The sequence below is a fragment of the Pelodiscus sinensis genome, chromosome 21 (assembly GCF_049634645.1).
Source record: "Pelodiscus sinensis isolate JC-2024 chromosome 21, ASM4963464v1, whole genome shotgun sequence".
Lineage (NCBI taxonomy): Eukaryota > Metazoa > Chordata > Testudines > Trionychidae > Pelodiscus > Pelodiscus sinensis.
The window spans coordinates 8,992,829-9,019,770 of NC_134731.1; the positions used below are offsets into that span (position 1 = coordinate 8,992,829).

Consider the following 26,942-nt stretch of genomic DNA (forward strand, 5'->3'; position numbering starts at 1 on the left):
TACAAGCACAACAGGTGGAGAAAACTGATATTCAGAGCATAGATTACCATCATTTGGTTTGTTACAGCAGAAGGCAAGTATCATGAGGGTGTCTCAGGACACCACCAAACTGTCTAAATCTAAACTCATGAAGCATTTGCCCAAAATAATATCAAGCTGCTTTCTCAGGTGAAGCTAGGGCTCCAATCTACTTCAAGAGGCTGAGTGCTTCAAGATGAAAAAATGGGAAATGTTGCGTATTTTTATCCCAGCATTAAGGTTAATACTGTCACTTGTTATGGTACTTTGATGTCTACTGAACTGTTCCTGAGAAATAACTTTAAAAGGTGTGTAAATAGAATTTGCATTCATACAAGATACTATTTTTAATAAGCACCAAAAATACTTGAAAGAGATGGGTTGTCTCAGAGAAATTAAGTTGCAAGTAACGTCAGAGGTGCTTTTACTGTAATTTTTACAGTCTCCCCTTTCTGCTCTATGTTCTCCCCAAAGATCTGCTGCTTGTCTTGAAAGTGCAATATTGTAGATGTCACCAATCTGAAAGTACGAGCCTGAGCTAGCACTGAAACAGCTTCAGATTTCGTTTCCTCTTCCCAACAGTGATGAAAGAAGCCCATTCCTTTTATGCAAGAGACCATGTGTCCGTCTCCGTTCTGATCTGTAAAAAGTCATTTTACTGGCTAGTACTATAGATTTGTCATTTTTATAGTCCATGAGCTGCATCAGGTTAGAGGCTATCCCCTGGATGCTTGACGCCTTGAGGAACAGCTTGGAGAAAAGCAGCATTAAGAGTCTTTTTCCACTGCAGGAAGTTGCAGGATTAGGAGCAGAGTCCAGCTATCCTAACCCTCTCAAATTTCTGATCATTTGCACAGGTGCTAGAATCTTCTACCTGAGGCTGCATGCTGCTCCTTTGCTTAAGGAATGTTTTGGCTACATGTTATGGTCCTGATGGTGGAATCCTGCCATAAATGCATCTCTCAGTATTGCCACTGTCCTCTCTCAGGACCAGGAAAAGCAGCAGTTGTTGTACAGTACCCTGCATAAATGCTCTCTATGCTAGTTGATCTGGTATATGTTTGAGTCAATTTGCTACTCATCCCATTTCCATTGCTAAAAGTATAGAAGTATTTTAACATTAGCACTCTGGGATTAGGTGACGTGTGAGCTGCTAGCTAATCATGCAACTGAGCTGCAGTGGCGCATCTCTCTCCATGAGATCAGCAAGAAGCACGAAGCCTGCTCAGACATTAGGAAGCATGAAAATTCAGATCTGCCACCTGCCAGGTATAAAGATCATAACAAATTATGGCATAATCCAGCAATGCTTAACACAATACCACCTGCTACTGGATATACAGCTACTTATGTTGCTTCATCGTTTAGTGCAGTGTTTCTCAACCAGTGGTTTGAGTACCCTTAGGGGTACTTGAGAGAAGTCTGGGGGGTACATCAACACAACTGAAATTTGAAGAACACTGAATTCTTGTTTTAAGTTTTACAGCACTTTATTATTTTTGTACTTTTTACACCCAAAAATTTCGTTGCCTGCCCAGCTACGATTAAGTTATTTAAACAAATGTGTTGGAATGGTAGAAAAAAATTTCTGCGTCTGAAAGCTGTAGGCACTAAGGGTACTTATTTTACTTTTTTTTTTAAAGGGTACTTTATAAAACAAGGTTGAGAAACACTGCTCAAGTGCCAGTTGTACTTTTTAGACTTTCAGAAACCACATTCACATCTAAGTCCGGCTTCTTTCCTGCTAAGCAGCTAAACTGAGTTTCATGCAGTACACTCTGTTCTGCAAATAAATCCTTGAAAAAAAATAAAATGCTGGCTTGCAGTGCATGGACATTAATGATCCCATGTCCTGGTGTAAAATGAGGGATTTGACCCAGCATCACAAGCTAATAGCGTTCCTCCTGTTAGCTCCATCCCACAGCATGCAGCACAGTATTGGTACACTGACCGTTACAATTTAGTAATGCTATTATAGGGAAGTGGTGGGAACTCTTCTCTGTAAAACTGCCAAACACTTCCCATTTTTCCTCCAACTGGCATGTTTGTATTTTTGAGGGCTCTAAGGCCCTCTCTGACTTTCAGTAGGGACTTGAAATTATTGAACTGGGGAAATCTTTTAGAGGATAGGCGCATATATGAATGCAGACAGATTAGATTTCAGAAAAAGACACCAATTTCTGCAAAGTCCCTATTAAATGTATTGTTTTACAGTCATTACACAATAGATGTGTGTAAAGCAGTATTTCTCAAATGGTGTTCCATGGAACCCTGGGGTTCCACGAAGTGAAAATAAGGGATCCAGGAGAAAATTCCATTACAATACCATTTTATGATTTAAAAAATAATAATTCATATTATGTGATTTTTGTTTTTAAATATGTGCAATTCAACATTTAGTTTACCTCATAACCTTGTTTAGCATTTGTTTATTATCCTTACTTATTTGTGGTCTACTTTTTCAGCTCCATATATTAGACTGTTATTAGGGGTTCCGCAAAATTATTTCGAGTTTAAAAGGGTTCCGTGGCTAAATAAAATTGGGAAACACTGGTGTAAAGTAACAATCTGAGCCTAACTTGGAAGTAAGCAGGAATCTGAAGTGATCCTTGATCAGTTTTGTTTTATTTTAATTTTAAAAACTTGTATCTTAGAAAGTGGCTACAGATCTCAACAGAAACATCAGCAACAGCCTACAGTAGATAATTTATGCATGGCTGGGATCCATTTACAAAATGGATTAACAGTGACAAATCCTAGAGGAGGTGCAACTCCTAAGAGTATTCAACGGAGCTCTCCAATAACAAGGATGGTGACATGAGAAAGGGTTATCCTCTTGAAAAAACAGCCACTCTGGAACTATTAGAACTACTTCCTAAGGAAACAGGAGTATAAACAAAGTGGGTTTAACAAGTGAAAAGAGAATAGAATAAACTGTGAAGGGTGTTCCTTATGTAGCAAACAAAGAAACTGTGTTTGCATACTTGTTCTGCAAGGGATATATGAACAGACTGGAAAAATTGTGTTTTCCTTGTGAAGATCCCGTTTATTCTGTTTTGAGGTTTAAGGTTACCCCTGAAATAAAGCTTCAGCAATGTTTTTGCAATTGTTTGATGTACTTCCCTGTCTCTTTCTACTGCTGCGAACCATCTATTTCTAATGGATTTATATGGCAAAAAAAAGTAAATATAGTTCTAAAACTGGGTCTTCGAAGTCTATCCTGTACATGAAATGGAGAGACAACGTACTTAAGGAAATCTTCTACAGCTATCCTTACCCAGCGCAATAATGAAGCTTGTTTGTGCTCTGATCTTATGTACCTGACTTCCCTAGCCATAACTTCAGAACATATCTGAAGGTTGGTGTGACAGAGCGTTTGCCCTGCCTTTAAGGGGCTGAGCTTGAGAGAAAGGGGAAGCCCAGCTGGGGGCTATAAAGAGGGACTCCTGGAGGGAGAGCAGTAGGGACCTGACTGCCAGGGAAGTGAGAAGATTCTGGGTGTGGGTAGGGCTGGGGAGGCTTTGGCCAAGTAAGCCCAGGCTACCAGGCCTGAAGTTTACTAGGGGCTGCGAGAGGCCTGAAGCCTCCAGGACTGTGAGAGGCAGCCTGGTAGGCAGAGGTAGCAGGTCCACACCCTTTGCCTGGGACCTAGGTGTTCCCGGGGAGAAAGAACTGGAGGTCCTGGGGAGTTGGGAGGACCCTGGAGTATGCGGAGGAGTAAACAACCCCCTCCTCTGCGGAAAGGGGTGCAGAGACCAGAGTGGGCACTGCCGGAGGGCAGTGTCCTGAAAAGGATGCCGTGCTGATGGGAGAACACGGGGAGACACCAACAGCGCTCATCAGAACAGCCAGCTAATTCCCCAAGTCATCCAGCTGAAGGCATCACGCTGGTGAGTCGACCCCATTACAGTTGGTTTTATACCTCAAGCTAGAATAAACAGTGTTCTCAAGAAGCAATGCAATTACGTAACACTTGTAATCAGAGTAGATGCTATTTGTGAGCCAGTGCTCACAAGCCTGGGGTATTTCATTCCAGGAGTATATTCTTGCACTTCTATAAGAAGTACTCCTATGGACTTCGTCCACCCATGGCCCATTAAGGATTTTCTTGTGATACCACTAAATATATACAAAAAAGGGAAGAAATGTTGGCAGTGAGTGACCATAATCTTTCCCCAATTCTTTGCTACCACCCTACATTTCCCCAGTCTGAGAGTCCAACAGGTGGCAGTATCAACTCAGTTTGTTAGGTGGCAAGATCGTACAACGTAGTCAACTTTTTGGAGCCATCTGTAGTTAAGACTCCTTTCTGGTCTCCTGGAGTTTCTTTTCTTTAATATTTTTCTGGATAATTTTTCTAAGAGAAAGAAGAACAAATTAGAAGTTAAAGCATCGAAGTGTATTTATGTTTGAAAAACGAACCATATAGCTGAACCACTCATTAGCCCCCCATTACAGATGTCTTTGCCTGCCAACATCGCAGACTTTAATATTCACTGCACTTAACATAAAACCAGCATTTAACAGCAACCATATTCAGAAGTATTTATCTCTAATGCAGTAGAGGGCATTGCTGACCAAAGATAGTCAACTGTGAAGATTGCCATGAACACAAATAGGGATTCAAATTAGACAACTAAACAAGTTTTAATGTGGCCTTAAAATAGGGTATGGGTTTATACTAGGGGTGGGGAACCCATGGCCTGTGGCTTGCCTCGATCCCCAGCAGCAGGGCGAGCCAGCATGCCACTACAGGGGTGGGAGTCCCAAGCCTCATGGGCTCGCTCAAGGCAAGCTGCAGGCTGGACTGGACCTTCAGGCTCTGCCTGGCAATGGGGGGGGGAGGGGAGGGGAGGGCAGGAGAAGCGACTCTGCTCACTGCAGGAAAGTGGGTCCCCACAGCTCCTTTGGTGGCAGGAGCCCCATCCCCTCCCCAGACCTCCACCCCACCATCCAGACCCCATCTCTCCACATCCTCCCTCCCACCCGCATCTCCACCCCATCCTACTCCTGCCCGGACACCACACTCTCATCCTGATCCCTTCCTTCCCCACATTGCCATCCTGTTTCCTCCCTCCCTTCCACCATACCCACCACCCCGCTCCTGCACCCTACCTTCCAACCCAGACCCCACACCACTACCTCCAGCCTGCTCCCCAGCACCACCTCCTGCACACTGAGCCTTTCATTTATTGCTCTACCCCAGAGCCTAGGAGGGCCCACAAAATCCACTAGCAGCAGGCCCCCAAAAGAGTTAATCTAGTCCTGGTAAGCTCTGAGCCTCCCCCTCCCCCACTTTCATGGGGATGAGCTTGAGGGCAGCGTCTTTTTTCTGCCTGTCAGTTGGGGCTCACATCTGTGAGGGTTTTTTCCCCCCTTCAGTGACCCCTCCTCCCAACTCCAAAAAGGTTCCCTGCCTTTGCTTTATACCTTGAGCATTTAAACATTCAGCATTTGTTGTAACCCAGTGTACCATCCTGCAGCCTTCTTTTGCCTCTTCAGAGGAACAATACTTTCCCTTCCTCTTATGCCACCTTGACATGTGTATCTCTGCCAGTCAAGCCCATGCCCTAGGAAATCTGTTCCATTGGGTCAAGAGGAGACAGATTCCAGGCTTCCTTGACTGCAGAGGTTAAGCCACCATGAAATGCGACTGTAGGTTTGTTATTTCTGTTAATATATCAGAATATTAAAGTTCAAGGAAGGGTATTGGCTCACTCAAGTGATTGACAGTTCATCTGGAGAGCCGTACGTTCAGGTTACAGGTTCAAATTTAACCCAGCTTCATAATAAGCTGAATTGCTACCACCCAATAGTTGTTTGGTGACCTTAGTCTGGTTTCTAATGAGCAGATCTTCACACTAAGAGTCACCACCAGAAACTGGCACCCTTACGAGCTGTCTCAATAGAGAGGTCAAGGACTGAATTGGCTACACAGATTAGACAAGAGGTGATCCATGCACATCAGGTGTAAAGCACAATGGCAGGGCAACATGGAGAAGCGTGCACCTCTGATGCTACTGCTGGACCAGTCTTGTGGATAATGCATTTCTAGAGTTCCCCATGTAAACAGTAAATTTGCATAGCATTTTCTCTTTTTTAAAATCTGAAGTTCTCTCTTCTTGTAAGTAAATAAACATTATCCTTCAGTCCCTTTTGAAAGAAACCACTTACTTTTTTTTCTTGGCTTTTTCTAGTAAGTACTGAGGAGTGGTACAAATACGCTCCCTTTCCAAAGGTTTCTTAATCAGCTTCTTCTTTTGTTTGCTGGATACGGCATTTAGGAAAATAAGATGAAGGCTCTGTTAAAAGGCAATCTCCACATTGGAAATAAACATACTAGGTACTTACAATACCTTTAGTTTAACCAACACCTAATACAAATTGTGTATAGATAGTTTATTCCTAGGATTTCACAATTCAGCCAGCTCTCTTTTGGCGTTTCCTTTTTTTGTCCTTGTCCCCCAGTGGTCGGCTCTCTGGACCAGTAAGCCCAGCTTTATTTTAAATAGGTTTGAAAAATATTACTCAGTGTTGAAAACGCATGTGAAAGATGGCATACATCAACCGATCTCTAGCTTGGTGTTAAAACCAATCAGACCAATATGAAAAACATACAAGTGGTGGGTTTTTGTAAAATACTCTGAAAATGTCAACAAAGCTTCCAGAAACAATTTTAGCAGTTGGGCAGTGTTAGATGCTGGCAGTCCTCCCAGATTTTACACTCAGTAGGATTCTGATCCTGCAATGAGTTTCACCAGTGCAGTACTCTCTGAAGGACTAGGGATGCTAGGAACTTCTTTAAGGGGAGTGCTCTCTTTAAAGAGAAACTCCAGTGAGAGCTATTTTTAGTCCTAAAATGCAGCTATAAATCTGCCCAATTATAAGCATGTAAAATAATCAGAAGAAAACCTAAAGCCATATTCCCTTACAGCAAAACCTTCCTTTTTCTATTTCTCTCTGTGCCTAGACTACAAACTGTCCAATGTAATAATAAATGAAAAAGTTTGTATTTGATATAGGGATGTAAGGGAGCAGTCAACTACCCGATGAGCCTAAGTAGGCTTATTGGGTAGTCGAGTCGACTACTCATATTTCCCCAACCCCCAGTGCTTCTTTATCAGAGGTGGCAGCTGGGGGGGAGGAGGAGCAGCAGAACTCAGTGCTAGGGGGAGCTGGCTTAAGAGCCAGTTCTCCCTGGCACCGTCTCCGCAGTGCCACCTCCCCCCTGCGCTGCCTCTAGCTATACTTTTGGAAGTATCTAAAAGGGTGTTTCAAGGAGGAGGGAGAAAAATTGTTCTCCTTGGCCTCTGAGGATCGGACAAGAAGCAACGGGCTTAAACTGTAGCAAGGGAGGTTTAGGGGGAAAATCTTCATAACTGTCAGGGTGGTTAATAAATTGCCTAGGGAGGTTGTGGAATCTCTTTCACTGGAGATATTTAAGAGCTGGTTAGATACACATCTATCAGATGATCTAGACCAGAGTTTCTTAAACTTTAAGACCAAGGAACACCTAACAATTTATTTTTAATAGGATACACCAAGGCTTTTTTTTTTTAGGGGGGGGGGGAGCCCTCAAGGAAAAGTTGAGCCAAAAAAGAGGCTTGTCCCTTTAAGGGGAATTATGTTCTCTCCACGGAACACACTTTAAGAAACGCTGATCTAGATGGTGCTTGGTCTTGCTATGAGGGCAGCAGACTGGACTCTATGACCTCTTGAGGTCCCTTCCAGTTCTAGTAATCTATACCACCAGGGGCAGACTCTGCATATAAAAATAGTAGAAGTCGGGCAGGCAGGCAGCCCACCTCAGCCCCTGCTCGTGCTGGTCCAGGAACAAACTCTATGGCTCTGCAATTTAAAATGCAGTAGGAGCTGGGTGCAGGCTGCTCAGCTCCTACTACCTTTTAAATTGCAGAGCCGCAGCAGGATTTAGTTCCAGACCTGGTAGGAGCTGGGACTGAGCCAGCTGCCTATCCATTGATCAAGTAGTTCAGGGGTGGCCAACCAAAAATTCTGGCTCCTTCTCAGATTATCAATGCACATTGCCCAAGAGCCACAGTTCTATGTCACCAGCCCTGATCATCTCCACTCAGCCCACCCTGTCCATGGACAGTGCCTCCTCCTCTTCTTCCTGCCCACTGGGATCAGCCCTCTCTCAGTGGGGGACACTGTAGGGGGGGGAAGACATGGGTGTGACAGACCCAAGGGAGAGGGTGGGAAGTGGCAGGATCCTAGGGGTAAAGAGTGTGTGGGGGGAGGGGGTGGGGAAAGCACCTAGGGTAGAGCTGGGGGTTGAACAGGGAGCTCCCTCAGGCCCAGTGTAAATTTGGCACCTGTAGCTCCAGCCCTGGATTTGGTACCTATGCAAGGAGCTTCATATTAACTTCTGTGGAGCCACAGGTTGGCCACCCCTGAAGTAGTTGATAAATATTCTATTGACTACTCGATTAAATACCTGCTACTTAACATCCTTAATTTGATGTATTAACCTCTTTAGGGGTATGTCTAAACTACATCCCACTGTCGAAAGAGGGATGTAAATTAGGCAAATCAAAAATGCAAATGAAGTGGTGATTTAAATATCCCACACTTCATTTGCATAATAGCATCTCAGTGTTTTTTCAAAAGACAGCGCTTTCACTTTCGAAAAACCTTTTCGAAAAAGCACTTGGATGTCATTATGCAAATGAAGCACGGGATATTTAAGTCCCCGCTTCATTTGCGCTTTCGATTTGCCTAATTTACATCCCTATTTCGACAGAGTGATATAGTCTAGACATACCCTTGCTGTTAAAACTTACGTTTTGGAAGTCTCTCTTATCCTGCTTTTATCCACACTACACAATTTAATTATGGTTACTAATGTGTTTTGCTCACGTCTGTTCAGTATACCTGGTGTTACATACAAAAGGCCCACATCAAATTCAACTCCCCTCCCCATTTTAACTACTGTTCATAAAAATGGACACTATTGATTCTGACAATATGTGTGAAGAAAAGTGGAAAGCACCTACACAGGAAGAGCAATTTAACAGATTGTTTGCAACTCTCCTAATTTCAAATGTCACACCAACCAGAAAGAGACCTAAAGCATCCTTACCTTTGCAGTTTGTGGAAGGTTTTTATATAGTCTGGTACAGGACAGCCAGCCCTCTGGATAACATTGGCTACACTGGAGGAGAGAGAGGGGAGGAAGGGGATATCAAATAAAGTACTGAATTCCTGAATAGATAGTTCTTTAATGGAGAACAATTTCTAAGAAACAGTTGGGTTATTTCTGCTCTACAATGAAAAGAAATGAGCCAGGGAAATTTGAAGCAGAAAGAGAAAATAGTAACTATCACTTGGTAGGGATGAAAATAAACATTTAAGCTCACTGGCTTCTAATGAACTGAAACTAAAATTCCATTAGTGCAGTAACCATGGTAAGTAAGTGACAGAAGCAATAAGAAGTTAAAAAGGAAAGTTTTGCCAAAGGCTTTTAATTCAGACAACAGTAGGCTGAGGCATGAGAGCAGGCCTGTAGTTTCAAAGCCACTATAGGATACATAAGCTTTTTCAAAAAGCTATGAGGAGTTTTGTTTGATAGTGAACAAGGTAAGAGACTTGAGAGCAGTGTTCCTTCTAGACTGCACAGCAACACAGCTTCACAGGTGATTTATCAGCCCTGCCCAGTCAGGCATACATGGAGCTGACTGACGGGGAGGGAACACTGCTTGGGAGGACCAAAAGACTAGCAGCCGCTGCTGGGTGCAGCAGACCTACTCAACCACAATGGCCTGACTCCTATTAAAAAGGTGCACATTTACCAATTCCGCTAGTGAGATCTGATGCATCACACTGTACACTTATAGACAGCGTTGGTAATAGGTTAGTCCTTTGTAGTGCCATTATTGGGTTTGAGGACAGGACACAGAATTCTCCATTAGTGCATTCACAAAATGTAGCAAAGTTAAGCTTTTCTCACTAAAGGGAAATTTGGTGACAGATTATCTTGCAATTCCAAAGTATGGAGAGTTGAGAACTTAAAGCCTCACACTTAAGTCATTTTATATACTTTGGGTTCAAATCTATGAAAATGTTATGCTGTGGTGAGGAATTTAATACCAAACACACAACCATTTGGTAATTAATTGTTTTGGGAAAGAATCCAGCAACATGGGAATGAAACAAGGATCAGCAATGTAGCTTTTCCCAATTTACCTTCGCAATAAAGGTTTATCATCTTCCGTAAAAAAAGTAACTGCTTTTCCTGTGTGTCCTGCTCTTCCAGTACGACCTGCCAAAGACCAATCATGCAAAGTTAAAAGTTTTTACTTTCAAGCAGCTTAAAGTAATTCTTCTTCCCTAGCACCAAGTGCAGTTTGCCAATAGATGACTCAGTTTTCCCTCAGCCATGTAGCTCGTAATGAGTAAGAGTAATAAGTTACAAGTATGAAGCATCTAAAAACACTTTACAAATGAGATTTAAGGATCATAAAACTTCTGAGAGGTAAGCCAGAAACCCAGTTGTACAGATGGGTGAACTGAGATATGAGGTAGATTAAAAGATGTGGCAAATTCAGCATTAGGAGCAACACTAAGATTTTTACGCTATACACCTGACAACACTCTCCATTCAAAATCTAACCTAAAGAGCCCACACATCCTACTTTGTCAAAGAACAATTACTCACCTATTCTGTGGATGTATTCCACCGCACTGGAGGGGAAGTCATAGTTAATGACCATATTCACTCCTTTGAAGTCAATCCCTCGTGCTAGCAAGGCTGTGCAGATGAGCACCCAAATCTTCCCAGCTCTGAAACTGTGTACGACGTTATCTCTCTGATCAAACAAAAATTGTGTAAGTGACCTACTAATTAGCAGCTCGAGAATGGAAGAGGTTTCTGTATAGCTATCTGCCAACATTATACTAAACAGTAATGACAAGACCATTTGTCACACTTAACTACTGCAGATGGATGTTCTCATTTGTACGCTACAGCATGTACAATTTGCTTCCTAAACAGTTCCTATAAAGGCAATTACAGTAAAACCTGGATTATCCGGCATGCTCAGGGATCAGGGCATTCCGGTTATCTAAGGGTCCCATCAACCTAGGAAAAACCAATGGACAATAATAGTAACACTCAGGTTTTTAGCATAGGTAGTTTTTGTAGTGTGAAGCAGTTGGTCTCACATTTCTATTTTGAGTTAAAGATGATTAATACTTCTTAAATACAAAATTAAGCAAATCATGGTAAACCAAGCCAGTCCTGTGCGCCTGAAGATGTGACAGTATTGTGGCTGGGGACAATGCCAGTTAAAGTTTTCTGGTTAACAGAGTGCCGGATAAAGATTTCAGTGTATATTTACAAACTCCTACCTGCTGCTGAGTTTTGTCTGCATGGATGACATCCACATTGATCCCTTCATAAATGAGCTCATGGAAGAGCTCTTTAGCCCTTTCAATGGACTGCACAAAAACAAGGACTGGAGGAGCGAACCCCTGCAAGAGAACAAACTAGTGTAAAGCTTGCAAGATTTCTGCTTACAAATCCTTTTCCCATCTCCGTTCGACTTGTGCTGCCATGGATTTCATTAGCCTGCATAGTTTACATTTCAGATGGTGATTTTTGACTGACAAAACTCTTCTGACGCTTGGATTAAGCTGATTGAGGCCTTGTCTTCACTTTGTGGAAAAAAAAAAATCAATGCTGCCGCGATCAAGCTTCCAGAGCTCAATTTAGCAAGCCTAAGACTTGGTAAAAAAAAAAAAAACTATATAGTTCCTACATGGGAAGGATGGGCTCCACCTAAACCAAAATGGAACCAGGTTGCTGGCACTTAACACTAAGAAGGATGTAGAGCAGTTTTTAAACTAAGGGCTGGGGGAAAGCGCGTGGATCAGACATCTCTTAGAGGAAGGTCTAGTAATCCATCCTCTCGTCTTTACTAAAAGAGAGAATTTGTAAGATGATAAAGTAGGGTAAGATCAGATAATCAAATAGAGTCTAACACATCAGGAAATGGCAGACAGATAAATAGTGACATTTTTGAAGTGCTTATACACAAATGCTAGAAATCTAAATAAGATAGGTGAACCAGAGTGGCTCATATTAAAGGAGGATATTGATATAATAGGCATAACGAAAACTTGGTAGAATGAGGAAAATCAATGGGACACCAGGGTACAAAATATTTTGTAAGGACAGAACAGGTTGTGCTGGCGGGGGAGTGGCATTATGCATGAAAAAAAATGTAGAATCAGATGAAATACAAATATTAAATGAACCAAAATGTTCCATAGAATCTCTATGGATAGTAATTCCGTGTTCTAATAAGAACATAGCAGTAGGGATATATTATTAACCACCTGACCATGATAGCATTTCCTAGTCACTATAACTAAAGGAAATTAGAGAGGCTATCAAAATAAACTCAATAATAGTGAAGGATTTCAACTATCCCCATATTGACTGGGTACACGTCACCTCAGGAGAGGATGACGATATAAAATTTCTTAACACCTTAATGACTGCTTCTTGGAGCAGCTGGTTCTGGAACTCACAAAGGGAGAGGCAATTCTTGATTTAGTCTTAAGTGGAGTGCAGGATCTGGTCCAAGGGGTAAATATAACTGAACCGCTTAGAAATAGTGACCATAATGTAATAAAATGTAACATTCCTGTAGTGCAGTGGTCCCCAACCTTTTCAGGTGGCGGGCACCATGCGGGGCTGTCGGGCAGCCCGGGGCTTGCAGCTGCACGCCCAGAACCGCGCTCCCGGGGGCAGCCTAAGTGGGCGCACATAAATACCATGGCACCCACGGGCACCACGTTGGGGACCACTGTGTACATAAGAACAGCCGTACTGGGTCAGACCAAAGGTCCATCTAGCCCAGTATTCTGTCTGCAGACAGTGGCCAGCACCAGGTGCCCCAGAGAGGGTGGACCGAAGACAATGATCAAGCGATTTGTCTCCTGACATCTCTCTCCAGCCTCTGACAAACAGAGGCCAAGGACACCATTTTATCCCCTAGCTAATAGCCTTTTATGGACCTAACCTCCATGAAATTATCTAGCTTCTCTTTAAACTCTCTTATAGTCCCAGCCTTCACAGCCTCCTCTGGCAAGGAGTTCCACAGGTTGACTACATGCTGTGTGAAGAAGAACTTTCTTTTATTAGTTTTAAACCTGCTACCCATTAATTTCATTTGGTTTCCTCTAGTTCTTCTATTATGGGAACTAATAAATAACTTCTCTTTATCGGCCCTCTTTACACCACTCATGATTTTATAGACCTCTATCATATCCCCCCTCAGTCTCCTCTTTTCTAAACTGAAAAGTCCCAGTCTCTTTAACCTCTCCTCATATGGGACCCGTTCCAAACCCCTAATCATTTTAGTTGCCCTTTTCTGAACCCTTTCCAAGGCCAAAATATCTTTTTTGAGGTGAGGAGATCACATCTGTACACAGTATTCAAGATGTGGGCGTACCATAGTTTTATACAGGGGCAGTAAGATATTCTGGGTCTTATTTTCTATCCCTTTCTTAATTATTCCTAGCATCCTATTTGCCTTTTTGACCGCTGCTGCACACTGCGTGGAAGTTTTCAGAGAACTGTCCACGATAACTCCAAGATCTTTCTCCTGATTTGTCGTAGCCAAATTAGCCCCCATCATACTGTACGTATAGTTGGGGTTATTTTTCCCCGATAGGCATTACTTTACACTTATCCACATTAAATTTCATTTGCCATTTTGTTGCCCAATCACTCAGTTTGGTGAGATCTTCTTGGAGTCCCTCACAGTCTGCTTCTGTCTTGACTATCCTAAACAGTTTGGTATCATCTGCAAACTTTACCACCTCACTGCTTACCCCTTTCCCCAGATCATTTATGAATAAGTTGAACAGGATTGGTTCTAGGACTGACCCTTGGGGGATACCACTAGTTACCCCTCTCCATTTGAAAATTTACCATTTATTCCTACCCTTTGTTTCCTGTCTTTTAACCAGTTCTCAATCCAGGAAAGGACCTTCCCCTCTTATCCCATGGCCATGTATTTTACACAAGAGCCTTTGGTGAGGGACCTTGTCAAAGGCTTTCTGAAAATCTAAGTATACCATATCTACTGGATCCCCCTTGTCCGCATGTTTGTTAACCCCTTCAAAGAACTCTAATAGATTAGTAAGGCAGGATTTCCCTTTACAGAAACCATGTTGACTTTTGTTCAACAAATTATGTTCTTCTACATGCTTCACAATTTTATTCTTTACTATTGTTTCGACTAATTTGCCTGGTACTGAAGTTAGACTTACTGTAATTGCCAGGATCGCCTCTAGAGCCCTTTTTAAATATTGGTGTCACGTTGGCTACCTTCCAGTCATTAGGTACGGAAGCCAATTTAAAGGATACATTACAATCCACAGATAATAGTTCAGCAATTTCCCATTTGAGTTCTTTTAGAACCCTTAGATGAATGCCATCCGGTCCCGGAGATTTGTTAACATTAAGTTTTTCTATTTGTTCCCAAACCTCGTCTAATGACACTTCAATCCGGGACAGTTCCTCAGATTGATCACCCACAAAGGACGGTGCAGATTTGGGAATCTCGCCAATGTCCTCAGCCGTGAAGACTGAAGCAAAGAAATCATTTAGTTTCCCCGCAATGGCTTTATCGTCCTTGATTGCTCCTTTTATAGCTCGATCATCTAGGGGACCCACAGGTTTTTTTAGCAGGCTTCCTGCTTCTAATGTACTTTAAAAAACATTTTGTTATTTCTTTTTGAGTTTTTGGCTAGCTGTTCCTCAAAATCTTTTTTTGCTTTTCTTATTACATTTTTACACTCTTGATTTGACAGTGTTTATGTTCCTTTCTATTTATCTCACTAGGATTGGACTTCCACTTCTTAAAAGATACCTTTCTGTCCCTCGCTGCTTCTTTCACATGGTGATTAAGCCACGGTGACTCTTTTTTAGGTCTCTTGCTATGTTTTTTAATTTGGGGTATACATTTAAGTTGGGCCTCTATTATGGTGTCTTTAAAAAGTTTCCATGCAGCTTGCAGGGATTTGGCTCTAGTCACTGTGCCTTTTAATTTCTGTTTAACTAACCTCCTCATTTTTGTGTAATTCCCCTTTTTTAAATTAAATGCCAGGGTACTGGACTGCTGAGGTGTTCTTCCCACCACAGGAATGTTGAATGTTATTATATTATGGTCACTATTTACTAAATATAACTGGACCGCTTAGAAATAGTGACCATAATGTAAAAAAGGCAGAGAGACTATAGACAGAGAATATCTTATCGCCTCTATATAAAACCAGGATACGCCCACATCTTGAATACTGCGTACAGATGTGGTTGCCTTGTCTCAAAAAATATATCTTGGCATTGGAAAAGGTTCAGAAAAGGGAAACAAAAATTATTAGGAGTTTGGAACGAGTCCCATATGAAGAGAGATTAAAAAGACTTGAACTTTTCAGCTTAGAAAAGATGAGATGGGAGGGGTGGCGTGGGGAGGGGAGATATGATAGAGGTCTATACAATCATGGCTGGTGTGAAGAAAGTGAATAAAAGTCCTTTAACTTCTTCCCATAACATAAGAAGTAGGGGTCACCAAATGAAATTATTAGGTAGCAGGTTAAAAAACAAACAAAAGGAAGTTGTTCTTCGCACGGTGCATGGTTGGCCTTTGGAACTCCTTGCCAGAGGATGTTGTGAAGACCAGGACTTTAACAGGGTTCCAAGAAGAATTAGTTAAATTCATGGAGGTTAGGTATATCAAAGGCGATTAGTCAGGATGGGTAGGAATGTTGTTGTCCCTAGCCTCTGTCAAAGGTTGGGAATCGGTGACAGTAGAGTGATTGCTTGAAGATTCCCTGTTCTGTTCGCTCCCTCTGGGGCATCTGGCATTGGCCATGGTTGGAAGACAGGCCTCTGGGCTATATGGACTTTTGGTCTGACCCAGTCTGAACGTTCTTATGTTGTTACGAACTCTGAGGGTGCCCCCGCTGGCGTCTGGTACTCCTGCTTTTGCGAGGAGTAAGGGAAGCTGACAGGCCTCCTGCTGGGGGACACTGCCAAACTTGGCATAAGGTAAGCCGACTTCAGCTACGTATTCAACATAGCTGGAGTTGCATAGCCTACACCAAGCTGCCAGATCTAGTGTAGCACTGCGTTTGGGACAAGGGATCCCCACAATAGAGACGACAAGGTCAAGACTAAATTTGCTTCATAGAAAGCAACTCTATTTTTCAATCTAGAAGAAAGAATTGAGCGGCTACCTGACTACATACAACAATAAAAATAAATTTAAGGAAAATTTAATTTACAATGAACAGTGCAAATTGTGTGTCTATTTTACTTGAGGGTTAAAACACTGAGACCAAAACAGAGAACAAGGCTTTGATTTTCATAGGCAAGCCCCCTCACTCTTTTTTCAAATGTAGCCCATTCTGCACTGTAGTTGAGTTTGTAAGTAACAAGCAAGAAGGAAGGTGCTCAGCCACTCATAATTACCTTTTTAACAAGATCTCTCATTGCTAGTAGTTTTCCTGTCTCTGAGCCAACAAACAAGAGCTCTTGATCTACTGTCTCTGCTGCAGAGTTTCTGAAACCAAAATCAAATCACACAAATAAGTCACTGTTCATGTCTTACAAGTATAAGACGCTTACTATTCAAGAAATACTGTAAGACGCAAAGTAATTTTTCCAGTGCACCCTCCTCCTCAAGGTAATGCACCCTGCTCTCAGCAAATAAACACTTAAAGCAGAACATCGCCTTCTCTGTCATATAAAAAAAGACTCATGCATGCACCATACTGCCATGCAGATCTGACCCTTAATGTGATGGAACTGCGGTACTAGGCGAATAGCTGAGGAATACACAACTGAAAAGGGAGAGGAGATGCAAGCAGCTAGCCCCCATGTGGGCTGAGAACATTGAGCCAAGAGATCCCACAATGAAGACAATACGGTCAAGGCCTGCACACTTACCGTGCTCCAACAGACACCAAAATGACATTGTCCAGGTTGAGTTTGCACCATTGCTCTACATCATACGCAAACGTTGCACTGAATAACGCTCTTTTCACAACATGGGACGTGCATGCCAGGAAGATGGAGGCTAACTGGTCTCTGAACCCTGACTTCCCATCTTCAAATAGTTTGTCTGACTCATCAACCACCAACCATTCAACTCTAGGAAAAACAAGATTTTTTTGTTCAATGGTAGCAGCTGATAGGGGAGAAATATTCAAATCCTGAAAGGACATAGTAGGTTTAAAATTCATACCTATGAGAGATTTAGCACTTGTTCAGAGACCCTGATGGAGAGAAAGCCATTAGCAAAGAGACAAACTTTAAAAAAAAAACCTGGTTCCTACCTTGTTAAGCTTATGGCTGGAGGATCCTGTTTCAGCAAATAAATGAGTCTGTTTGGAGTAGTTACTAGTATATCTATAGAAAAACAGGAATGAAAAAAAAGCATGTTGAAATATAAACACATCATCCTGTAGCGACCTGAGCACAGGCCTTGGACCCACAGTGATTTGCTAAGAGGCCTTCAAGTTCTTAGGTCTCTGATCACCTCATCTATGAAAAAAATGGAGCAGTTCACCTTTATGTATTTAAATAAACATAAGGGTTCTGTGAAGATATGTTAGCTTTTATTTAATTCTGGATGTTCAATAAATACAGTTCACAACACAAGCGGAGTAAGATTCTGATGGCAGAGCTCAAGCCTCCACAATGCACTCAAGTGCCACTCTGCTTTCTATAATCTACTCAGCTACATGCCTGTACTCCAACAACTGACCGCCATGGCACAATCAGTTGTCTGAGTTCTTATTTTCACCTTCCCATCCACAAGTTGTTTTTTCTGTAGTCAAGAGGCATTTGTTTTGTATAGTGAAGATAGCTCTCCCCTTTTTACTTTCTAGAGCTATTTCTCCTCCACTTCTTTTAATACCTTGATTCCAAGGATACCGTATTCACAGAAGCAAGTGACTACAGGATTTTGATCCCTTATTGACCTGTTTAAGTCATACATCAATTAAAAATTGTGTTCTATATTTCAGAAAATCCCTATACAGTTGTTAGATTGATTACCAAATTTCTGAGATGATTTGGGACCAAACTTCTTGGTGGCTTCAGTGGCTTTATGGATCATATGTATTCTGAATCCAGTCCCCTCAGACAGCTTTACTAGCTCTCGGTGGGTCTGAAATATACAACAATATCTACTGGGTTTCCTTTTAGAACAACAAAGACATTCACTCTCTGTAGGTTTTTTGTAAGTCATGCACTGTTTCAAAACCCACTCAAACGGGAAAAAACCCAAACACATACACTGAAGTATTTTTTACATCACAAAAACATGAATTATTCACTTGCACAAAATTCTCCCTACAGCTCTGCATGCGAGTGTGAGACTCTGCATCTGCTCTAACTAGAAAACTCAAAAACCCCACTGATGTAAAATTGAATTCCCCACACAGAAAAATATGGATTATCTGAGTTATGATTAAGACTTAAAAGGCTGCTTCTGCCTCAAATACAGAAGATAAGGTAGATTTATGAGCACGTTTGTTCATATGTAGGTGCAGTGTTCATAAGTGTTAAACGTAACATAGTCCAACTGAATTTTAAAAGAAGATACAGGAATGTTGAGTCCCAATCTCCTGTTCTAACGATGTCTTTACATTTCATAATACCCAGAAGCATAGTAGGCACATCTCAGAAGACAGACGACTTTTTTTGAACATTCTTTCATATAAACCTGAATTTTAAAGGTGAAGTTTAAGGATAGGAAAGAAAAATATGCCCACCAAGCATCCTGTTTTTCTCAATCAGAATAATGGAAGTACTTACAAATACAATACAATACATAATTATTGTATGACATCCTACATGTCCTATATGACATGATATTGAAAAAAACATCCTACCTGACTAGCAAGTTCTCGGGTAGGTGATATGATTAGAGCTCTAAATCCTTTATTCATGGGTTGTTTCAGGTGTGTTAAAATAGGAATGCTAAAAGCCAAAGTCTTTCCTGATCCAGTGGGAGCTGAAGCTAAAAGTTCCCGACTCTAGGAACATAAAACAAAAAATCTGAAGTTACATTTAGTGTTTTTAATTAAACCAAAAAGCTGCATTAAACACAAATACTAGACTTATACATTGGACTAAAAAATAGCAAGAAATACAAGAGTTAAGTTTCTTACTTAATATTATTACCTCAATAACATTACAACTATTGCAAGTTGAGTTACATTTAAACTGACTTCCTGACGATAGAAAATACAGAACTTGAGGAAGTTTAGTGGAAACATTTTTCATTTATCATACCATCACAACATTTGAGTATGGAACTATATTACTGTGTTTTAAAATAAACAACATTTTTATGTCCCCAGTGGGAACTCTCAGACTGAGTTATACCATCTCAATGTCTTACGCTTTGAAATACAAGGAGACTTACATGAAGCATAACTGGAATGGCTTGCATCTGAATTGGCGTAGGGACCTGGAAGCCAGCAGCCTGAATATTCTGCATTATTTTAGGATGGATTTTATATTCTGCTTGAAGTTGCTCAAACGTGGCAATTGGTTCAGGGAGATCTGTTCCTTGGATACTAATCTTGTGTTTGTTTCTGAAATGGTTTATCTAGAAGGCAAAAATGTACAAATTATTCAACCTGTCAGAAAGGAACTTTTTACAGAAAACAACAGCAGCCACTTTGTTCAATAACATATTTTCAAAGAAATTGATTAAACCTGCTAACACCTTCACGGAGGCTGTATTTTACATATCTGAAAATGTGACTAGTTCAAGTTCACAGTGAGTGTTTGCATCAGAACTGAAATAGGACTCAAATTTTCTGATTCTCATTCCTGTATTCTAACAACCAGCCCAGGCTGCCTCCTCAAAACCCCACATAAACCGTCTAAGAGTACATCTACATTGCAACACTATTTCAAAATAACTAGCGCTATTCTGAAATAACTTAGTCCACATCTACACCGCAGTCAGTTGTATGAAAATACTGTCAAGCTGGAGGACTTCTCCAACTCCTCCAACTCCTGTAACCTTCACTGTATGAGGAATACGGGAAGTTAGAGGAACAGTGCTCTATTTCAAAATAAGTGCCGTGTAGACGCTCCCTATTTCAAAATACGCTACGCAATTGACATAGCTCAGTTTGCGTAGCTTATTTCAAGTTAAGCCCTGCACTATAGATACACCCTAACTCAGCAATGGGCAACCTAGACTAGTGAGTGGGATACATGAGTTACCCCCATTGCTCTAAATAGTCTTCAAACTTAATGTGTTTAAAAAAAAAAAAAAAAAAAAACATTTCCTAGAAGAAAATTACAGAATAGTCACAGCTTTTACAGATTTATTGTCAGCATGTAAGTTTCTCTATTAACATTTGCTACTCTCCAGATAAAGACACTAATCCTGCAAACTTATTCATGTGCTTAAATTTACACACAGGAATAGTCCACTACCTACATCCATTAGACACTTAGTAAGTCTTCGTATACAATCACAGATTAAGTTATTTACTTAATCTAAAATAAGTTTCTTTTTATGACACTAGTAAGCATGCACATTTGGATCCATTTTCCAATTCTTTTTTCATTCTATACTGACTTCATTGCAAGAGAAGATGCAACAAATGATTGCAGCTTCCAGATGACGTGCTCACAAAGTAACACAACTATATTTAGCTATTCAAATAAGCAAGGCTTACCTTTCGCCGTTTAAGTTGTTCTAGTTTCTCTGCTGTGGGTTTCTTCTCCCCCTTTTTTCTTGTATCTTTAATCTTTGCTTTCAAAGAGGACATCCACAATATCCCACCATTTTCTACATCAGAGCTGACTGGAACAGGTTCTAAAAATGTCAGTGAATGTGCTTTAAACCAAAAAAGAAGTCATAGAATAATCTAGTAAAAGGAATGGAGATTAGGAGCTTGATTTTGAGATCACTGATGTCAATGATAATGTTCCTTTTGACTCCAATGGGTGCAGACTCAGACATCGAAGCACTAGTTCTGCATTCTAACAAGGTTATTTCATCAGCCCTAAATTCAGCCAGCCAGCAAATTTTCCAACTTTTCCTGGTCAAGAACATAGCTAGTAACTTCCACAGATTTTTAGCAAAAAATAAATTACACATAAATTAAAGCCTGTATGTGCATCAGCATCTATATTTATTGATAAACTAGCGCATTTACTCAGCATTGCTTGGGTCCTTAGGAGGGGCTCAGGGCAAGGATCTGGGGCAGTGGAATAGGAATATGAAAGGTTAACCGGAACTGGCATCACCCATTAACCGGTGGGGGCTGAAGCAGCTCCCTGCCTACCATGAACAGCCCTGCAGGACCCATCAGTCAGGCTGGAGCATCCTCTACTGGCAGTGGGTGCGGGTGAACATTAGAACGGCCGTACTGGGTCAGATCAAAGGTCCATCCAGCCCAGTGTCCTGTCTGCCGACAGTGGCCAATACCAGGTGTCCCAGAGGGAGTGAACTGAACAGGTAATGATCAAGCGATCTCTCTCCTGCCATCCATCTCCACCCTCTGACAAACAGAGGCTAGGGACACCATTCCTCACCCACACTGGCTAATAGCCATTTATGGGCTTAACCTCCATGAATTTATCTAGTTCTCTTTTAAACCCTGTTACAGTCCTAGCCCTCACAAGTGAGAGACTATTTAACCAATTAAATAGTTAATTGCTCCCTACTGTGGGGGATGTAGGCGTCAGGGTTGGGGGGAGAGGAGGAGCCATGAGCGAGTACACGTGTGTATGTGGGGATAAGTGTGGAGGGGGCACAAAGTGCTTTCCTCCCTGCCAGAGATTTGTACCAGGGCTGCTTGCTCTTCCCCTTCCTGTCCCTGTCAGGGGGGCAAAAGCAAAGTGCCCAGGTCGTCTGCCCCCTGTACTCCCCAGCCAGAGTGAGGAATGCAATAAACTGTGCACTTTCCCCTCGCTTCCTGACCAAGTGGAACAGTCTGCAACATCCTCATATGAAGGGGGGAGGCAAGGAACTTCAGCCCCCTCCCCCCTCCCTAAAGGGCACTTGGGAGTGGAAGGCTTAGGACTGAGGCAGTCCCATATAGGTTGTGCAGAGGTGCCTCCAGCCAGCCACTTTTACCTGCCTGATGATTCTGTCTCTCTTCGGTATGGTTTTATGAGAAGCAATCCCATTCCAGGCTCATCCCATTCTCCTGGCACAACCAAACCCTTACGTTGCTTTTAAAGTTATAGGAAGAAGCTGTACACTAAATTTGGTGGTCCTAGCTCTTACTTTTAGGAGTTCTTGGACAAACTCTCTCAAATATATAGTAAATGTATATGTATTTATTTACACCCCCACATTGCAAACAAGCTATGCAAGTAAAAGTAAGGACCTGCCAGTATAACTGTGTCTATACTAAGGGCTTCTCCAGGCACAGCTATATCAATCAGGGCTCACACCTCTTCGTGCCCGATGGACATAGCTACCCCAGCAAAAGTCTGTCACGTAGACCTGGCCTTCTGTTTTATCACTGAGGTAGTGATGAAAGATATATACCTTTTTCCATGGAGTTATCACTTCTCCTACTTATAGACTCTAATACGGTTTGCATCCAGTTATATCCACTATTGCAGTCTAGAAGAACTAACTGAAAAACACCCTAAACCTTCCCTGTAATGACTAAACTAATAGAGATGAATACTGCTCAGTTGCAACCATGAGCATAGTCCCACTGGCAGAATTTAGGTAAGACATCATGACCTTATGTGCAGTATTGCAAGCAAGACAACATCCCTACAGTGAATGCAGTTATCCTTGTACATAGGTGCTCATGGTGGCATAACTTAGGCTTCGTCTACACTCAAAATTTGAAAGCACAGCCTTGGCAGTGCTTTGAACTGAAAGCGTGGGGCATGGAACGAGCGTTGGGAGAGATTTCTCCCAGCACTCTGTGTAAACCACCTCCTCAAAGGGAGCAGTTCACATTGGTGCTTTACAGCACTGTAACTTGCTGTGCTCGGGGGAGGGAGGCAGGCAGTCACACCCGAGCCAGAAAGCTACAGTACCATAAAATGTCAGTGCAGACTTAGCCCTAGGCCCGTACAAGAAAAGGAATAAGCTAAACCCTTATAAGGCACTTTTATTCCAGCATAACTGCATTCACACTAGGGGATGTAGACCTAGTCTACACTACCACAGGCCACTGATCTAAGTAATGCAACTTCAAGTATGTGAATGATGTAGCTGAAGCAGATGTACTTAATCTATTTACAACAGTGTTGACAGCTGACACTCTCCTGTCAACTCCACCAATGCTTCTTATTCTGGTTGGCTACGTCTACACTGGCCCCTCTTCCGTAAGGGGCATGTAAATTTCAAGAGTCGTCGTAGGGAAATCCGCGGGGGATTTAAATATCCCCCGCGGCATTTAAATAAACATGGCCGCCGCTTTTTTCCGGCTTTTAAAAAAGCCGGAAAATAGCGTCTAGACTGGCCCCGATCCTCCGGAAAAAGCGCCCTTTTCCGGAGGGTCTTATTCTTACTTCAAAGTAAGAATAAGACCCTCCGGAAAAGGGCGCTTTTTCCGGAGGATCGGGGCCAGTCTAGACGCTCTTTTCCGGCTTTTTTAAAAGCCGGAAAAAAGCGGCGGCCATGTTTATTTAAATGCCGCGGGGGATATTTAAATCCCCCGCGGATTTCCCTACGACGACTCTTGAAATTTACATGCCCCTTACGGAAGAGGGGCCAGTGTAGACGTAGCCGTTGAGTATGGGAGTCAACAGAAGAGTACTCAGCAGTCAATTTATCTCATTTATACTAGATGTGATAATTCAACTCCTGTGAGACTGATTGCTGCCAGTTGATTCACTAGGTAGTGAAAACTAGGGATGTTAATGTGTAGACAGCTACATGACTAACCAATAAGTCTAGGCTTATTGGTTAATCCTGTCAACTACACACATTTCTGCTCCCCTGCCCCCCACTGGCTGCCTCTGGGATAGGAGAAGGCGGGAGCTGGTGCCCAACTTAAGCAGGCTCCCCACAAGCACTGAATCCAGCCATTCCCCACCCCCACACTGCTGCCTCAGATAGAGAGGCAGCTGTACAGAGGATGAGGGGGGCAGGCGGGAGCCCATACACATGGGAAGTTGGCGCTCAGCATATGCCAGCTCCATGAACCTGTCCGCCCTCCCCTTGCTGCCTCCTACAGAAGCAGCAGAGGTAGGGAAGGGGAAGGCAGGAGCTGGTGCTGGAGAGAGCCAACTTAAAAGCCGGGTCTTGTACTCCTTCAGAACCGTTTCATGGCATTTTGGTATAACCCCATTTATTAGTGTTAGAAATGTCTTTTGCTTAGTCTTTTGATTCCTACATTTGTTCATACAAGTCAGATTTCTTAGATTTGTTGTCACAGTTCTCTTACTATTATGTAAGCAATTGGAACACATTCCCTTGTTGTGTAGAAGACAAGAAACTCAGTACCTTGGGATTTTCTCTTCCTTTTCTTCCCTTCAAAGTCTCCTGTGTCTTGTTTTCTCTTCCTTGCGATCCCTACATTAAGTCTCTCCTCAGAGACATCTGCTCTCTCAGCCATATGCAATTCAAGTTTCTGGTTTTTTTTAGATTTCGATTTCTTGGAGCCATTTGTTCCCCGGCCATTCTCGGAAAGACTTGGAATCTTTGCATCTTTGCTTCCAAAAAAGTCAAGACTCTCTGGGGTGTCAAATTCCGCATCTTTCACTTTTATCACCTGAAATTTGAAAAAAAAAAAAAATCAAAACCATACGCAACGCTCTGAACTGCTCCGGCATCAGGAGAAAATGCTTTGCACTGACTATTCTATCAAGCGCCAAAGCGGGCCAGAACCAAGCCGCGAGGAGGGGGCAGGGGTGCTGAAACAATGTGTATAGTGCTGACAGCTGTTGTATCAAACTGAAAACGTGTATACAGGCAGTCCCCGGGTTACGTACAAGATAGGGACTGTAGGTTTGTTCTTAAATTGAACCTGTATGTAAGTCGGAACTGGCGTCAGCCGCTGCTGAAACTGATCAGTTTCAACCGCGGCTGAATCTGGACGCCAGTTCTGACTTACATACAGATTCAACTTAAGAAACCCAGGCGTCCCCAAGTCAGCTGCTGCTGAAACTGATCAGCGGCTGATTCCAGGAAGCCTGGGGCAGAGCAACTCTGCCTCGGGCTTCCTATAGTCAGCCGCTGGTCAGTTTCAGCAGCGGCTGACTTGGGGACGCCTGGGGCAGAGCAGCTGGGGTGCTGCTGGGTTGCTCCAGTAGCGCGGCTCCTCGGTGTTACTGGAGCAACCCGGCAGCACCCCAGCTGCTCTGCCTCAGGCGTCCTGATTCAACCGCTGCTGAAACTGACCAGCAGCGGCTGAATCAGGACTCCTGGGGCAGAGCAGCTGGGGTGCTGCCGGGTTGGTACGGAGCAGCGCTGCGGGACCAACCCGGCAGCCCCCAGCTGCTCTACCCAGGGGTAGGCAAGAAAAGCCTGGTCTGCTGGGGGGGAGCACTAGCTGCATCCCCCCCCCAGCACACCAGGGAGACGGGGGTGGGGACGCCCAAGTCCGCCACGGCTTTGCTCCGTCTCCCTGGTCTGCTGACCTGGGAGACACGGAGCAAAGCTGCAGAGCACGCGGGCAGCGGGACAGTCCAGGCACGCCGTGCTATCCCACTGCTGGCATGCTCCGAGGCTTTGCTCCCCATCTCCCTGGTCTGCTGGTCAGACCAGGGAGACGGGGAGCAAAGCCTTGGAGCACGCCCGCAGCGGGACAGCCTGGGCGCGCTTGAGCTGTCCCCCTGCGGGCGTGCTCCGCGGCTTTGTTCCCCGTCTCCCTGGTCTGCAGGGAGACGGGGAGCAAAGCCTTGGAGCACGCCTGCAGCAGGACAGCCCAGGCGCGCCTGGGCTGCCCGAGCCCCTCCGCGGCTTTGCTCCGTGTCTTCCTGGTCTGCAGACCAGGGAGACACGGAGCAGCTTTTCTCGCCCCGGAGTACACGGGCGGCGGGACCGCGAGGTCCCACAGTCCGTGTCCTCCGGGGCGAGAGAAGCCGCGTTCGTAACTGCGGATCCGCCGTAAGTCGGGGACTGCCTGTGGAAGGGAAGCCACTTCCAGCCAGGGGGCTTTGCAGCACCCCCCGCAGCCCTAGTTCCAGTACCTGTGGGTATGGGGCCAGCGCAGGCCAGAATCGGGGTGAGGGGCGTGGACGCAAAAATATGGTTAAAACGTAACTGTCACCGCTACGCAACCGCCGCGGTGCCATGGCGACAGGGGCTGCCCTCGGGGCCGCAGGGCTGGAGCGGGCCCCCTCCCCGGGGAAGCAGAACCGGCCAGGCCCCCGCCCGCAGGGGAGATGGACCAAGGAGCCAGACCCAGCCCAGCCCGCCGGGGAAGGGGTCCGGGTGCAGAACCAAGAGAGCCGAGCCGGGCCGGGCCGCACCAGGCGCCGGGGAAGCCCCGCCCGACGCGGGCGGTACCTTGAAGCGCCGCGCGTCCTGGCTGAAGCGCTTCAGATCGAACCTGGCGCCGGCCCCCAGCTTCCGGAAGAGCCCATAGGAATCCATCTTTACCCGGCATGCCCCGCGGCGGCGAGGCCTTGCCTAGCACGCGCATGGGCCGGAAGGAGGCGCGACCCGGCAAAGGTGCGCCCGGAAGGAGAATAGCCTCACTTCCGGCTAGGCCGAGGCCGGAAGGTCCCGTCCCGCCGCCCTCCGGCCACATATCCGCCCCTCCCACGGGCTGCTCCCAGCGTGATGTCACGGCAACACGTGACGGTGTCGTGGCGTCGCGCGTTTTGAGGGCGTCAGAGCGACACGTTGCAGGGTCGCATTGTAGCCCCCGGACATGTGATCTCATTCCGTCAGCCGGGGAGGGGGCGGCCACCCCTCCCCCCCCATCCC

The 26,942-nt window shown here is 43.9% G+C and overlaps 1 protein-coding gene across 1 annotated transcript; it reads right to left on the reverse strand.

Moving 5' to 3' along the window:
* Positions 1-2,597: 2,597 nt before the first annotated feature.
* DDX52 (DExD-box helicase 52) lies at positions 2,598-26,716 on the reverse strand. The gene is made up of 15 exons (XM_006138620.4): positions 26,520-26,716; positions 24,513-24,780; positions 20,764-20,903; positions 19,488-19,673; positions 18,952-19,095; positions 18,113-18,224; positions 17,389-17,461; positions 17,000-17,203; positions 16,523-16,613; positions 11,386-11,508; positions 10,694-10,844; positions 10,222-10,297; positions 9,119-9,190; positions 6,193-6,285; positions 2,598-4,375 (listed from the first exon to the last, which is right to left on the reverse strand). Exons 1-15 carry the CDS (start codon positions 26,604-26,606, stop codon positions 4,315-4,317), a joined length of 1,881 nt encoding a protein of 626 aa, XP_006138682.2. The 5' UTR covers positions 26,607-26,716; the 3' UTR covers positions 2,598-4,314.
* Positions 26,717-26,942: the final 226 nt, after the last annotated feature.

Bases quoted from the DNA above. Each gene is read 5' to 3' on its own strand.
- DDX52 (XM_006138620.4), bottom strand. From the start codon at position 26,606: ATGGATTCCTATGGGCTCTTCCGGAAGCTGGGGGCCGGCGCCAGGTTC. The intron at 19,674-20,763 runs GTAAGCCTTGCT...TTTGCCTTCTAG, and splicing joins AACAACTTAAACGGCGAAAG to ATAAACCATTTCAGAAACAA. The intron at 4,376-6,192 runs GTAAGTGGTTTC...TCTTTCTCTTAG, and splicing joins GAAAAAGCCAAGAAAAAAAA to AAAAATTATCCAGAAAAATA.